Source organism: Mesoplodon densirostris, chromosome 4 (genome assembly GCF_025265405.1).
Source record: "Mesoplodon densirostris isolate mMesDen1 chromosome 4, mMesDen1 primary haplotype, whole genome shotgun sequence".
Taxonomy (NCBI): domain Eukaryota; kingdom Metazoa; phylum Chordata; class Mammalia; order Artiodactyla; family Ziphiidae; genus Mesoplodon; species Mesoplodon densirostris.
This window is the reverse complement of record NC_082664.1, coordinates 155,672,032-155,688,123: the sequence shown is the minus strand read 5'-3', so window position 1 is coordinate 155,688,123 and position 16,092 is coordinate 155,672,032. Positions and strand designations below refer to the sequence as shown.

The window sequence follows — 16,092 nt, the reverse complement described above, 5'->3', positions numbered from 1 at the left end:
CTGCAGCAGCCCCTTGTGACTCTGCCACAGCCCACACGGCACAGAGCCCTCGGGGCACCAAAGGGCTGCTCAATCTACTTGCATTTTGACCAAAAGCTGCTTAAAGACCATTCTAATAAATTTGATTTTAAACTCACAGCATTTTTATGATTTCCTTTTCAGCCTCTTCCTATGATATGGACCACATATCGTATGCTGCATATAAAACAGAGGTGCTCCCAATTTTTGGAATAATTTCCTTGACTTCTAACTTATTAAAGGAAAACAGAAAACCTATGGATAATGAGGGAGACACGTCTTAATGGCATTTTGATGAAATCAAAGCAAGTCTTGCCTTCTTAATTCTTTACACTAATATGCAAACTTTTAAATGTAACTGAAGATATAATTATGAAATCTAGACAATACTCACATGTTTTTGAAGAGTAAGGTGAGGGAGTAATCGTGGAGAATTTCTGCCCTCTGGGGACTGAACGTGCCCCTGAGGCCCATGCAAGGTGGGCGGCGAGGCCTCCTGGTCCGAGGCAGGGCTGGGGCGGGCAAGAAACGCCGGGCAGAGCCCTGCCACCTGCCAGGGCTCCCAGGACAGGCACAGCTCCATCCACATGGGTGAGAACATGACGGTGAACAGGCGGCTGCAGCCAATCCTAATTTGCATTTTCCCATGGAAAACAGGCCTATGTTCTCTTACCGCAATTTTTTTTCAACTTTCAAACAAGCTTAACTGTAGTAAGAACAGGACAAGCGTCTTATGAAACTCTGAGGAACTTTGGCAAATGCCTGTATTTTGTCAAATTGTTAACTCCCTTCAGAAATTTTGGGGGTGGTGATGCAGGAATGGAGAAGTGTAATGTGGATCATTAAATTATAGCATAACAGATAGAAAATATTAACACAATTGGCCTTTTAAGTCTAAAATTAAAATTTTTAAGTGGGCAATACCATAATTAATTTGTTTACCGTCTATATCATTGTGATGTTCCACAGCCATTAACAATGCTTTACCAAAGCAAAAACATGAAAAAAAGGCAAAATAATAAAAAAGGAGACTCCTAATAACAACACTTTTACAACAGTAGTTACAGAACATGGATTTTTAATGAATTTCATACTGCATTGAAGACACTGAACACTTAAAAACAATTACATCAACACAATGAAAACAACTGCTTCTACACAACACTGATAAATGCACACCTTCTCCCCAAAAGAAACTTTTTTTCACAGATTTAAGCAACAGATGACTTACATAGGATTCTTCAGATTCCAAAATAGGTACAGATTTTGGCTCTGCATGAGCTGATGTGCAGTGGTTGAGAAAGGGCGCCCCTTCATCCAACAACATACCTCTCGTGAAATTCTCCATCAACACACAGTTTTCAGTAACCACCCATCTCTTTCTGTTATTAAATGAAATTCTGGACATGTCGGCACATGGACAAAACCAATTCCACTTCCAAACACTATTTCAGATATGATCAAGGCAGCTGGTCACACAAGTTCATTTCAGGCACACACATGCACAAACCTGCAGACACTCACACGTGCACACACACACACTTACTACCCCCATCTCCTTCACGATGCCTGAAGATGTCCCTCTCAGCCATGGTGGCGGGTCCTGCTCCTGAGAAGGGCCGAGCCCTGGGCAGGAACGGGGAGGGGGCAAGGAAGACACGGTTGTGAGCGGAGCCTCATCTGCACAGGCCACGTGGCCGCATACACATGTGTTTACACGCTTCCAATTTTTTAATCCAGTAGAGATCTGGTTCTAAAATCTGGCTTAGCGACCTGCAGACATTTCCCAACGTTTCCAAAAGTAATTCTAAGACACTCAGACGTGAGACTGAAGCAGAAGAGGAGCCAGCATGTGAGGACAGCCCTGCTGTGGAGACTCCAGAAGGGCAGGCGGTAGCCTGCACCGTCCTGACCCTGGCGTTGGGGAATGTCAGACTCTAACAACCAGCTCTTGAGCTGCTGTTTTTATAAAGCTGCCCTAAAACTCTTGCTGTCTGTCCCTCGCTCTGGATCTCCCTGGCCCCACCCTCCTGCCCAGCCAGGAGTCATCTCAGAACCAGACCCGACGACCCAGGGCAAGAGGCCTGAGATGGTCTACCGCAGGCCCTGAGGCAAAGGAGCCATGGGCGAGGCGCCATCTCTAGGGATGCTCTGCCCGCGACACCACAAAATGGAAGCGGTGACCGGGACTGGGCCATCACGATCGTTTCCAATGTCACCCTCCAGTGCCTGTCCCAGCGCTGGCCTCCAAGGGTTACATACGTGAGGGGGGCACTGAGATGTCTTGCTATCAGACTGTAACTCAACAAGAAACATGGCTCACGAACACCAGGTAGAAAGTCCCAAGAAGGCAAGACTGACAGACTCCCTGGCAGAGGGGACACCGAGAGCCACCCGCCACCTGGGAGCTGGCAGCTAGTGAGGAAGGAGCCTTTCCTCTTCAGGTACGTGGGCTGCGCTGGCCTCTCCTACCTTCTGAACGAACTCATGTTCTAGCTCTACATCAAAAAGTGCATGAACCAGGTAACAGTGACACCCCAAGTTTTCCAAATATTTTGCTTTTGAGGTAGTACTCATTTATTTGCATTATTGGCTCTCAAATACCACCCAGAAAGTGAACCCACTTGGAAACATGCAAACCCAAGGTGTAGAAAATAAATAAGGTTTGTTTTCAGGTAGCAGGGCCTTCTAGAAAGGTCAAGTCACATTCAATGGATAAGTCATTTGAAACTTCTAAAAACTGTTTATAACCATAGCTATAAACTAAAGTGCTTTAAATTTTGCTTAATACCTGGAATCAGTGATTAGAATCATTGTATTTTAGAATTTGCTAGCATGAGACTTCAGGAGATTAAATGATTTTCTATAAAAAGAGCAGAAACTCTTTCTTTTCAAAATAAACTATCCAAATGTTGCAAATTGAACATTCTATGTTTTTTTTTTTAAACTTCTAAAATCCAAGTTGATTTTACAGAACTGTAACAGAACACAGACGTGAAGCTGAGTTAACACACGCTGGAACCCCACGCAGACCTGAGCGTGAGGTCCCTGCTCGCTCCTGCCAGGACAAGGCAGAAGTGGATCATCGTTCCAGAAACGTGGAGACCACTGACACCTCCCAATGAGAACAGGGTTCATGATTCACTTGCGCAGACACCACGCCCTCCTGTCACCCCCAACACATCCAGGGACTCAACACCAACAGCCGCGGGAGGGGCTCCACCTCTACGGCCCATGATGCCAACACACACAACACAGAAATAAACAACAGGGGCACACTCTGGACGCTTCATGCAGGCTGGGTACAGCTTGGAGAGAGCACATATCTCCCGCTCAGCATCCACCACCCACAGCAACGGCTCCCCAGCGCCAGGCGAGCCGGTAGTCGCAGTCCCTGGCTGCCGAGGAGCCTCAGAGTGGTGCCCTCACTTCTCCTGCAGCAGTGCCGGGATGTTGATGTTCCAGCCGATGGCCTGCCGGTCAAAGCCACAGGTGAACAGGTTGCACACGGGATGGTCCTCGCTCCAGGCCGAGCCGCACACCATCCTCCTGTGGCCCTGCGACCAAGCACACAGCACAGTCAGAGCAGGACTCCCCAAGCAGGACCAGATGAACCACACACGCCCAAACGACCCAATGGAAATGAGAGCCGTGAACACAATTAGTCCAAGTGACACCTCCTGTGTTGCTGGTGGAGAAGCCTCCACGAAATGAGGGGTCGGAACATGGATGAACTCATTGAGGCTCACCAGCGCCTCAGTATTCTTTCTTCAAGAAAAGGAGTCAGGGCTTCCCTGGTGGCGCAGTGGTTAAGAATCCGCCTGCCAATGCAGGGGTCACGGGTTCAAGCCCTGGTCCAGGAAGACCCCACATGCCGCGGAGCAACGCGAAGCCCGTGCGCCACAACCACTGAGCCTGCACTCTGGAGCCCACGATCCACAACTCCTGAGCCCACGTGCCACAACTACTGAGGCCTGCACACCTAGAACCCGAGCTCCGCGACAAGAGAAGCCACTGCAATGAGAAGCCCGTGCACCGCAATGAAGAGTGGCCCCCGCTCGCCACAACTAGAGAAGGCCACGTGCAGCAACAAAGACTCAATGCAGCCAAAAATAAATAGATAAATAAATAAATTTATTTTTAAAAAAAAGCAGTCAGATCACAGTCAACAGGAAGAATACATAAATGGTCACTTTGGAAATTTTTAATGAATCAATGAGGCTGGGTGACGTAGGAAACAGTAAATAAAATTCCCTCAAAGACCCCAAATACCACTTTAACAAATAACTGGCTCAGGTAATAAAGGAGCTAGAAATATACCTTTGGTGCCAAATAAAACAAGGATAAAATAGATGGCCTTTCAAGTAGATTCCCACCACCTTCAGGAATTCAGTTAAATATCAGAATGTTGGAAAAAATATTGCAGATTACTTGGAAAGGTTATAGCAGATACACACACTAACATGTTACTATAATATCATACAACAGGTACAAGAGGTAGAATTCAGAAAAGCTGACAGAAATTCTATAAGTAAAAGAAACTCTGGGGACTTCCCTGGTGGCGCAGTGGTTAAGAATCTGCCTGCCAATCCAGGGGACACGGGTTTGAGCCCTGGTCCGGGAAGATCCTACATGCCATGGAGCTACTAAGCCCATAAGCCACAGCTACTGAGCCTGCGCTCTAGAGCCTGCAAGCCACAACTACTGAGCCTCCGTGCTGCAACTACTGAAGCCTGTGCTCCGCAACAAGAGAAACCACTGCAACGAGAAGCCTGTGCACCGCAACGAAGAGTAGCCCTCGCTCGCCACAACTAGAGAAAGCCCGTGCACAGCAACGAAGTCCCAACGCAGCCAAAAAAAAAAAAAGAAAGCAAAATAAAAAAATTAATCTATTTCACCTACCACTTTAGGAGGAAATTAATTCAAGCACAACAGAATTCTACAATTCCTACAAGGCTGAATGTTTACAGACAATTAAAAATGAAACTGTCTCCATGGAATTAGTACCAGGAAGAACTGCTTGGAACTCCCTCTTTCTTGAGGGAGAAGATTCTCAAAGCCATGAAGGGACCTGGGTTCCTGGGTCAGAACGCAGACCTCACATGCTGTACAGCTGTTCTATTTAACACTCAGGCCCACCTAAGAGAGAGAGAATCCTATTCAGTTAAGGTGCAGCTTAGGTGCTGCGTCAGTGATACCCAGCAGTTCGCAAACGTGAAGTTGCCTGGACAAGCAATTCATGGCTTTGCTGGGGTGGTGAAGCTTTCCTGAGTTATTCTAATTTCGTGAGTAGTTTGTCTATGAAGTGCACTCAAAGAATACAAAGCTCCACAACTAACTTGGGACGGTACACGTAAGAGCTGCAAAAGGGAGGACATGGCTTTGTCCAAAGGACAGAGGACCTCTGGGAAGCTGGTGCCACTTAGAGCAGAGGTGTCTTCCCTGTCTACCAATCTACCTGCCAGCCTGCCTCCAAAACTGCCCTGGGCCCACGGCTCAGCAACCGCTGCGAGGTTTTGCCCAGGACAAGGCGGAGGAGCAGCAGAGGAGACTGGGGGTGCAGACACACTCACTGACTGCAGGGTCAGGCACAGACCCTGTTGGAAACAAGGGACTGGCTGACCCACCACACAGCTTCCACTGTGAATGTAGAAAAGGCCGAAGGAAGCCAGGGAGAGAGTGGGTGTGTGTGGGCTCCATGGAGCAGAGCAGGGGCTTCGTCCACTATAGCTCCACCTGCTGCCCCCTGGTGCTGAGACTGGGCCCTGAACTTGAACTTGCCCAGGTGCCCCCCCCCAATATGCTGACTCAGCAGGTCTGAGCTGGTGCTGCAGAGCCCCAGGCTCCCCAGCGAGACCGGCTCCTGCACTGCACCGACCGAGATGAACCAGGAGCAACCCCTGCCTCACGAGAAAGTGCATCTAAATGGAGACACGACCGCCACAGAAAGGTGCCTCCAGGACCCATGACCACTGCCCCCACAGGACAACGGCACACACCTGCCCGGCGGTGAGCTCAGCTGCTGTGCCCAGGGAGTTCTGAAACGCAGCTGGGAGACCAGCAACTGAAAGCCTGATTATCTCAGTTTAAATTTAAAAGCTGCTGCTCAGCTCAGGTATCAGGCAACGTTTCCAGCTTTCAATTTTATGCACTCCAAATACAGACTAAGTACTTCCAATGGAAACCCAGCAACCAAAGACTTAGTAAGAAAATGAGTGTAAAAATCGTGAATATTTTTCTATTGACTATCTGTTGAAATTATGTTATTTCGGATACATTTGGTTAGATAAAATACACTGTTAGAATTAATTTCTTTTTGTGAAGGGCTATTGGAGCACTGGACACGCCCAGACTGGCTGGGAGTTCCCATCCATCAGTGATGCTGGGCCCGGGACCCCAGGCTCCCTGTGAACAGACTCGGCCCCAGCATGTACCTGCCGACTGCTGCGTGGGAGCCTCGCCAGCCGCACGCCCGACATGTCAAACAGCCTCACCTGGCGGTTGTCGTGGGGGAGGGCAATGATTTTTTGGCCAACGCACACATTGATCCTTCGAAGAGATAAAATCAGGTTACATACAAAACAATGAGAGCACAAGTTTCTGAGTTTCTAGATTATGATGCAGTAAGGGATTTCATACTATTCACACTTCAAGGCAAATCACACCAGCAAACCACAGGTATTATCTGCCTAGGGCATCAGGAAACAGGCCAAGTTACTTACATGTAACTTACACGTATGTACTACTCGGTAACCTTTGGCCATAAATGGCTCATTCTTATTCTTACAAAGCTCAATACACCAACCTGATTTTACACCTAAGTTTCAGTATTTATAGAATACTGGATATGCATTAGAGAATCAATAAGAAAATACTTTCCCGGGAGTCTAAACCACTTTTCCCAGGGCTCTACCAAGTAAACACAAATTTACATGAAGCAGACACAAGCCACAAGGCCCCCTTCAAGCCACACTAAGGGTTCACGTGAGGAGCACCACTGTCACCTATTGATGGCAGAGTCCGTGCGGATGGTCGCGATGGGGGACCTCATGTTCTTCAAGTCCCAGACCTTCACGGTGCGGTCATCACTGCCGGAGACCACGTTATCTCCTACGGTGAACACGGCAGAGGTCACGGTGCTGCAAGTAAAGGACACACGGTCAGAACCTCGTCAGGAAGTTCCCGTCCACACTGTGTAACAGACACATGCTCTTGCTGCCAGAGGCCCTGGCAGGTGGGTGGAGATGTGGACGCTGCGAGTCGTGTACCCTGCTCACTGGCCCTCCCGCCTAAACCTCCACTGGGCATGCAACTGAGCACAGTTGACCTCTCCTACTCAACCTCAACTTCTCCAGGCAACGGAGCAAGGGAAGGCTCCCAGAAGAGATGGACTAGATTAGACAGAACCTGCCAAAATCTCTATACAGCAGACGATTAAAAAAAAAGAAAATCCAGGGCTTCCGTGGTGACGCAGTGGTTGAGAGTCCGCCTGCCGATGCAGGGGACACAGGTTCGTGCCCTGGTCCGGGAAGATCCCACATGCCGCGGAGTGGCTGGGCCCGTGAGCCATGGCCGCTGAGCCTGTGAGTCCGGAGCCTGTGCTCTGCAACGGGAGAGGCCACAACAGTGAGAGGCCCGCGTACCGCGCAAAAAAAATCCATCCCAACTGCAACTTTCAATCAAGTTAATCAGAACACTGGAAAAAATTTCATTCCAACAATAACAAAAACCAGTTTAAAAAAAGATATGAACAGACTCTTCTCCAAAGAAGGTTTACAAATGGCCAATAGGCCCATGAAAATTTGCTCAACATCATTAAGCATCAGGGAAATGCAAATCAAACCACAATGAGCTATATCACCTCACACCTGTTAGAGTGGCTGTCATCAAAAAGACAAGAGATAAGTGTTGGGGAGGATGTGGAGAAAAGGGAACCCTTGCGCACTGTTGGCGGGAATGTAATTGGTAAAGCCACTACAGAAAACAGTGCGGAAGTTCCTCAAACAATTAAAGACAGAACTACCATGTGATCCAGCAATTTCACTCCTGGGTATTTATCTGAAAAAAACAGAAACACTAATTCAAAAAGACACATGCACCCCAATGTTCACAGCAGCATAGTTTACAATAGCCAAGACATGGAAGCAACCTAAGTGCCCATCAACAGATGAATGGATAAAGAGGATGTGGTATATATATACAATGGAATGATACTCAGCCACGAAAAGGAATGAAATCCTGCCACTTCTGACAATGTGGATGGACCTGGAGGGCACTATGTTAAAATCAAAGACCACGTGTGCCACAGGGAGAAAGGTGGAAGTGAGGGTAAACCCGAACAGCAACCTGATGACCCACCCGAACTCCCTATGTGAAGAACAAGGACACCGTAAGGGCTTGAGCAGAAACGAGGTGTTGCTGCCCCTTAGGGCCGAGGCACAGCGCTGTCTGAGCAGCTCGGCCATTGGCCAGGCTCTGGGGGCAGATGCCTCTACTGCCTGTGATTTCTCTGCGGACTGGAGGCCTCAGGAGGTTTGGCCAAGTTAAATTTCAGTTAACATTCTGCTGAATTAGTGGGGAAAAGTCCCCACAAAAGCTCGTCTAACTCTATGTTAATGAAATGCTGAAAGACGTCAGGTTTTCAATAAATCACGACCCTGACAGGTATTGTAGGGCATCAAAGGGAGAAGCTGGTGAGGCCATCCTTCTAAAGGCCCCTCCGACGCAGGTCCCTCAGGGGCGGGTGGGAAGGCTTGGCTCCGCCAAGCTCCCACTGCCTCATTTATCTTGCTGCCGAGAGCAGCCAAGTGTGTGCCTCCAGCTGACGGCGCGGCACCTACTCACCACACACGCTACGCAGCCTGGAACGTTCCGCTCCCTCCATGGGCCTCAATCAACAGAGCGTCCAGAGAGCTCACGCTCCTCTTTAGGACTGACAGCTGTCCCCCCACCACACAGAGACATGGCTGCTTTGTGCAACCATCTGCCAAAATTTTCCGGCAAAGTAAGGAAATACATGATGTGGAAAATGCCAGCCTGGGAGACATGGGGGCAGCGACTCCTCTGGCTCCACGTTGGGCACCGTCTGCAGGGCTCCTACCTCTAATTCTTAGGACGTAGCTTCCGACGGAGCAAAGTAACACTTTCCCACCTGAAGTACAAGCCAGAGGAGCAAGCGCTCCAGAAACAGGGACCCAGGCTGAACCTTTGTGGCTCTTCCACCTTTGGGGAGACCCCAGGACGCATCGGGTGGCTCTTGCCTGCTTAGGATCGTGGCAGGGCACATGAAGTGCAGTTCCACAGATGTGACATGACACACGGACCAGAACGCCTTTCTGCACCCGCACACAGGAGACCCGTTGTGACTGCTGCTGCTTGCAGGGGGTCAGGCCACCGCCTTCCTTCCTGACCACTGGCTTCCAAGCTGTGTCTTCCAAGCTAAACGTCCCACAGAGTAACAAGTCTTCGGCAACACCCAGGATCTCAGAGAGCACTGCCCTTCTGATCAGGAGTGCTCTTCAGAAGTCAGAGACTCATGTCTCCTGTGCTTCAAGACCTCTGATGCCTGAATGAGAAACAGAAAACTCATCTCCAAATGAAACACACTTCTGGAGAGTCCTTGAGGGCCGGCTCCCAAAAAAACAGACCCTGAGATAAAAAACATTTAAAGGAAACGTCAGTTTTGCATCACACACAATTCTTCAGCACTTAAAGTCCAACTGCTCCTGGAAGAAAGCAGGTAACGCACATACCGTGCAGGGCCTCGGTCTCACTTGTTATTTTCTCTCCAGCTGCCCTCTCCAGGGTCAGTCGAGAGTTTCCCAACTCACCTTGCGATGGGCCTGAACCACAGAACTGCTTCCTCTACAGACTGCACACCTCTCGCATGCCAGGTCCCGCTTCCCACAAGAGAACACGGGACAGAGGGGCGCGTGACAACGTCCCCACAGCCCGCGCTGGCGGAGGACACAGGTGCGCTACAGGGTCGGGCGCTGTCCTAACACCAACACTCCCACCAACGGCACCCATGCCAGAGCTCTGGGGACGTGCCCGCCATGGCCACAGTGAGGGGCTCCAAGGGGTGAGTCAAAACAGCACTGCTATTACTAGGCTAAATTCTCCTCAGCATTTTATTAACCGAATTAATAACCTTTTCCACAGATTATTCAAAGATGACAGGCCCACACAACCTGATTTCAAATGATTACAGAGAAGTTAAAATCAGTAAGGTTGATGTAATAACTTCACACTGGCAGTATCAAGGGTCAAGACTCTGATTTCCTTTCTGTGAAACCTGGTCCTGATTTCATTCTTACTAAACAATGTAACAGTCAACCATAAGTCAGATTTGAATGCTGCAATTATATCAGTAATTTAAAGAAATCTGAGAGGAATGTATTCCACTTAAATGGGGGGAGGGGGAGTGAGCTCCCTCAAGTTTTTTAACGCTCCATCCCCTGATTTTCTGAGTCCAAGAGTTTATCTGCTTACATGCTCATCAATTAACAGCCAATGTCCCAGTATCAATGTGACGTGATTCTGTGCATAAAAATTGGGAAGAATTTCAAAGGTTTATTTTTTAAATCTTTCAAAAGGAAAACATCTGTTCATAAGTTTTGAAAGTAATATGATATAAACAAGCCCTATTCATAAGATAAAAATCAGAAATAAATTAGGAACTACAAGATTTTTACTCTCAAATACGTTACTAGATTGGCCCTAAATTGCAAAGTTGGAGCCAGAGGGCCCGGCCTGGGTCTGTGGGGATGGTCCGGGGCTGGGAAGGCACCTCTCCTTCGCTGGTAAAACGAGGAGTCCACCCGAAGCGTCTCTCCCACCAGAGCGTGGAGTGACTCCCCTAACGCTGGACAATAGGTGCCGGAGGGTCCTGAGAGCCCGAGGTTGTGTGCAAATGTGCCTCAGAACCGCGTGGAGTTCCCAACAGAAGTGACACAGGCTGCATGGAATATGACGTGTGTGCAGAAACATATACATGCACGTGTAAACGTGTCCAGAAGTGTTACAGGCTGCACAGACCGTGACGTGTGTGTGTGTGCGTGCGTGCGTGCGTGTGTGTGTGTGTGTGTGTGTAACCTCCCGCCATCAAAGCCAGGCTCTGCCCGGCAGCTGCCCCCTCCCCACTCTGCTCACTGCTCGCCGTCGCTCAGGGGGTCCTGCCAACACCTGTGTCAGGTCCAGACGTGCCTCGTGTAGGTCTCAGTGAGGCTGTAATGATGCAGTCGGGAAGGTGTCCATCTGTGTGAATAACCTGACGATGCTGCTCTGGGTCACCTCAACGAAAAGTGAAGCAATCAACTCACAACAAAGAGGCATTTAAATGCACTAATTTCCTTAAGTCCTTATTTTTATTAGTTACTAATCAGCCCTTCTTCAATGAGGAATTTAAAAAGGATAAATGGAGAAATATTAAATCTCCTCTTACTTTTCAAAACTATCTCTTGAATTTCAAACAACTTTTAAACATATCACCGGGGATCAGTAACTAAATTACTGTATATCCACTACCTACCTCTAAAGCCAAGGTGAGCGAGCAAGAAGGAGGTGGCTCCTCAGCAGCTGACACAGAGACACTCCCAAGATCTTTCCACATAGTGCCCACGTGTGCGAGGTGCACACGCCCACCCGGCAGCTGCCGCGCACCACCACTCATGCCCTCTGCCCACTTCCATGACAAGACAAACACCCACTGATTCATAACCACTGCGGTCAGATCACATTTCTGAGACCACGGCTGCCACTCCAGTCTCTAGGAATCTGAGCAGAGTCTTTGGGCAAACAGAGCTGAGAAAGTTGGAAATGGGGCAATTTATGGGGAGTTCACTCTGTCAGCCTTGGTTTGATGGCAACCTCAGATATCAACCATCTATTGCCAGAAATTACATAAGTCTCTACACTTCCCCAAATGAAACTGTTTTCAATCTACCCAAGCGAACAGAAGACAGAAGCAGACTCCCAGGCATGTGGGGACGGGGCTGTAAACTGGGGGGAGTTCAGGTTCGAGTTCTGAGGCCCCTGTGGTGCCCCGGGCCTCTCCTTCCTCCAGCAGTCATTGCTACCCCTGTTCCTCCTCCTCATCACGGACGAGGGCTGAAGACCAAGACCAGGAATGACAGACTCTCAGCCCAGCGCGAGGTCTGCCAACCACCCCTACCTGCCGCCCGCCTCCAGCACAGGCCTGCACACACACTATGTCGCTGAGCAAGCACAGAATTCAACAGTTAAATCGAACCACCACCCAGTTAAAAGTATCACACTGCCAAAACACTTTTTCTCTTTAAAACTTAGCATAAAGAAAACTGTCAACAGCACGACACAAAATTCAAAGCGACTTTCACCTTCGTAAGCATATGATCTAGAATTTAGATCTCTGGGTACTTGGCAAGAGAAGCGTATGAAAATGTCATAACTTTAAAGCAATCATTATAATCTCTAAACTTTTTTAAAAAAGGTTTTTGTTAGATGTCATGTCTTATTGTTTTTAGACAAGAAAGTACCTAAGTTCACATTTGGGGGATGAAGTTAAAATCATATGAAAAGAATTAAGGCAAAAAAGAAAGAAACAAAAACCTTTGCATTCTCAGATATTTTACCCATGTTGAGCTAATTTCAGATATTTTCAATGCCAGAGCTTATTCGCACGTGTAAATACTGTCAGCTGGGTACAGACTGGAGTCATCGACCACCCACAGGGGAAGCTTAATGACCAGTGACTGCCTCAACTGTCAGTCCCTTTTTATAGCAATTGAAACAAAACAAAATGAATCTAAAAAACTGGGGGAGTGACGACTCTACCAAGCTCCACAGGAGGCAGCGGTGCTGGGAGGAGAGGGATCAGGAGCCTCCCTTTAGAGCAGCGGTCCCCAACCTTTTTGGCACCAGGGACCAGTTACGTGGAAGACAATTTTTCCACGGGGCGGGGAGGGGGTCGGGTTTGTTCAGGCAGTAATGGGAGCAATGGTTTAGGCGGTAATGGGAGCGACGGGGAGCAGCAGATGAAGCTTTGCTTGCCCGCTGCTCGCCTCCTGCTGTGCAGCCTGGTTCCTAACAGGCCGTGGACCCATACCAGTCTGCGGCCCAGGGGTTGGGGACCCCTGCTTTAGAGGACAGTCTACACGGGCATCTCTCAAGAGCAGCAGTAGTTTTAACCTAAGTATAGGTTTTATTATAGTAGAGCCACTTTCAGGAACGTGTCTGTACCCATAGCCCACAAGGTCAAACTTCAGCCCCACCGACTGAGCGCAAGGTACGCAGAGGAGCCGAGGCACCGTCCCCACCAGGCTGTCTTGAAGTGGCTCACTTCCCGAGTTACACTGTCAGGTGGAAAACCATGAATACATAAGGATTTAGCTCATTTCAGATAAAAAGCACTGGATTTCAATTCCAGCTGATGACAGAAATACATGAGACAGAAACTGCCAAGAGTTGAAATTCCTGTGACATTCCTAATTTTTCCAATTAAACATTTCTATTATTTCCAAGAATAGTACACACTACAATTCCCACTATTAGGAAAATAGTTTGTTATATAAGGATCCTAAAATTACTTTTCATGCAAATTGGTACACCTTGGGTCACTAAAAGCTAGTCTAATAATACAGCCCCCCAATTCCACTAAGTAAATCCTGTTATGTTAAAATTCCTAATATAATGAAGAAATTTCATAATACACAGTGAAAATAAACATAACATACCAAAAAAGAAAAGGGTTCATTTTTTGTCTTTTCTAAAAATTTATGAGGAAAACCTTAAAACAGACCTTCCATCTGGGAGCTCTCTCTCTACCCAGCAAAAATAATGCAGCACAAATCTCAAGGGGACCCATTTGACTACAGATTTTTATCTTACAGTGAAGTGTAACATCTGAAACCCTACTTTCTCAAAAAGGCATAGGAGACTTCCCTGGTGGTCCAGTGGTTAAGATTCCGTGCTCCCAAAGCAGGGGGCCCGGGTTCAATCCCTGGTCAGGGAATTAGATCCCACATGCCACAACTAAAGATCCCACACCAAGTAACGAAGACCTGGTAAAAGAAAATGAAAAGGGAAAAATAAACTCTCCCCCAGCTCCCAGAGAAACTGGACTGCAGAACTAAGCCAGTAATGTTGAAGCCAGAATGTACCACTACATCTTGCCTTAAGAAAACGCAACACAGAAAATTCAAATTACTCATATAGGCAAGTGAATTATTCACACTATGAAAGATGTGAGAGTCTAACATACTTTACTAAAGAATTTGTGCTGAGTTCCTATAAATAAAAATATGCCCTAAGATAGGCTTTTCCAAAGTGTGTTCCACATCACAGTAATGTGAAATATGTGGTCACATAATTTTAAGAAATACAGCCTCTGTTTAAGTGATGATCCACTGAAAACATTCCACGCGGACTTTTTAGGGAGACACAAGGAAAGAACAGCAATGCTCCTGAGAACAGCACTTCTGAGTGTTGCTTTTAATGTTCAGAAAAGAATCGGGTTAAAAGGATCAAGAAAACCATCCCAGAAAACTCAGTCACCTCCCAGCCCAGGAGCAAGCTCTGCAGGCACTGAAGTGAGCTCCCGAGAGGACATCTCAACTGTCTCTGGCTGGAAGTGCAGGCAGGACGGCCAACCCTGGGGCCGGTGGACAGATGGGGACAAGCACGGGGGGTCATGGGCATCCCTACAGATGTGAGGGGAGGCAGGACACCCGGAGCTGCTTGGAGATGTGAGTGATCAAAGTGAACAGCGCTCCCTCTACTCTGGTTTTGATAACGGACGCCTTTTCGTGGGTCCACACTTACATCCCCGTGCAAAGGGAGTACACTCCGTGGGTACCACGTGTCATATGGCTCGACCCCAGAAGACCCATGCCAGACACAAAAAGGCAGCAGTCAAGTCAGGGACTAGGAAGAGTCCTTAGCTGAAAGCCTGTAAAATGTCTCACTTCCTGCTTTTCCAAACTGCAGTCATTCCCAGAGGCTTACAGCTGATGTAACGTGGGATGGTGGTTCCAAAAGGGAGAGAACAGCCTGCAGCCCCACCTGCTGACCACGCGGCCTGCGGTCTCTGCAAGGCCTGCGGGCCCCAGTGCAGCTGCAACCGTAAAGTCGACGGGAAACACAAAAGCCAGCCCCTCACCCGGCCCGCCAATTCACAAAGGCTTGGAAAAAGGTAAAGATTCCCCTTCTCTGACACTTACTGCAGGAAATGAGTGCCAAAGAGAGAACTTTTTAAAACTGATGTTTGTATCTACACATCAACGAAATATGCTAGCTCATCCTAACAGAGCAAAAAAAAAAAAGAAAACGTAAATACTCTAAGTAAGAGCGGTACTTTACGTATACTCTATTACCATCCAAAAGCTCCTTTGTCCTGGTAGTAAAAGTGAACGCAAGTGTGAACCGACGTCTCAGGTCGGGGTTGGGAGAGGCCCCAGGGGCGGACCCAGCATCCTGTCAACTCTAAGCCGCTCCTGATCCCATTAGAAAAAACAAACCTAAGAAACTGTGTCACACACTGGAAATAAGTCCTTCATCCCCGGTTACACTCCTCGTAAGTGTCTCTCTCCAAAACAGCCATCGTTTTACACACTTACCAGCTGCAAAAACAGACCAACAATTAAACAGGTATTTTAAACATGACACAGTACTTGCTACCCTCCACAATCAGAGAAGACAGGTGGGAACAGGCCACTGCTACCATGCTCTCAAAGCTACACCAGACTCTTCCATCGACTCCCAGTAAGACAAGTAAGTTCTTGGCTTTTTGTGCAAAACAAAAATAAAAACTTTCAGAAGTTAAATAGAGCAACTGAAAATAGAATGTGACCAAAAGACCCTTCAAATAACATGGAGACAGAGCTCCCTGGAACCAAATTCAGAGTCCGGCAATCTTGAGGACCCTGCTTTGGTTTACCCACGGACGGGAAGGAGGCCGTCAGGACTCACTGAATCCTCACCGTGCTCCGCACTCACCAGGGGAGCCTCCTGGATTCTGCCCCTGCAGGCCTACCCTACCCCGTGCGGCAGAGGCGGCTCAAGCGAGCAGGGCGGAGGCCTGTGCGCCACAAAACGGAC

General features: G+C 48.2%; 1 protein-coding gene across 4 annotated transcripts in view; it reads right to left on the bottom strand.

Moving 5' to 3' along the window:
- Window positions 1-1,079: 1,079 nt before the first annotated feature.
- WDR37 (WD repeat domain 37) overlaps window positions 1,080-16,092 on the bottom strand; it is a 57,452-nt gene continuing 42,439 nt past the window's right edge. For all 4 annotated transcript variants that reach the window (XM_060097552.1, XM_060097554.1, XM_060097553.1 and 1 more), the window contains 3 exons: window positions 7,023-7,157; window positions 6,453-6,567; window positions 1,080-3,575 (listed from right to left, as the gene is read on the bottom strand). In XM_060097552.1, coding sequence (XP_059953535.1) covers window positions 3,444-3,575; window positions 6,453-6,567; window positions 7,023-7,157 — 382 coding nt within the window. In that variant the 3' untranslated portion in view covers window positions 1,080-3,443. The remainder of the gene's footprint in view (window positions 3,576-6,452; window positions 6,568-7,022; window positions 7,158-16,092) is intronic.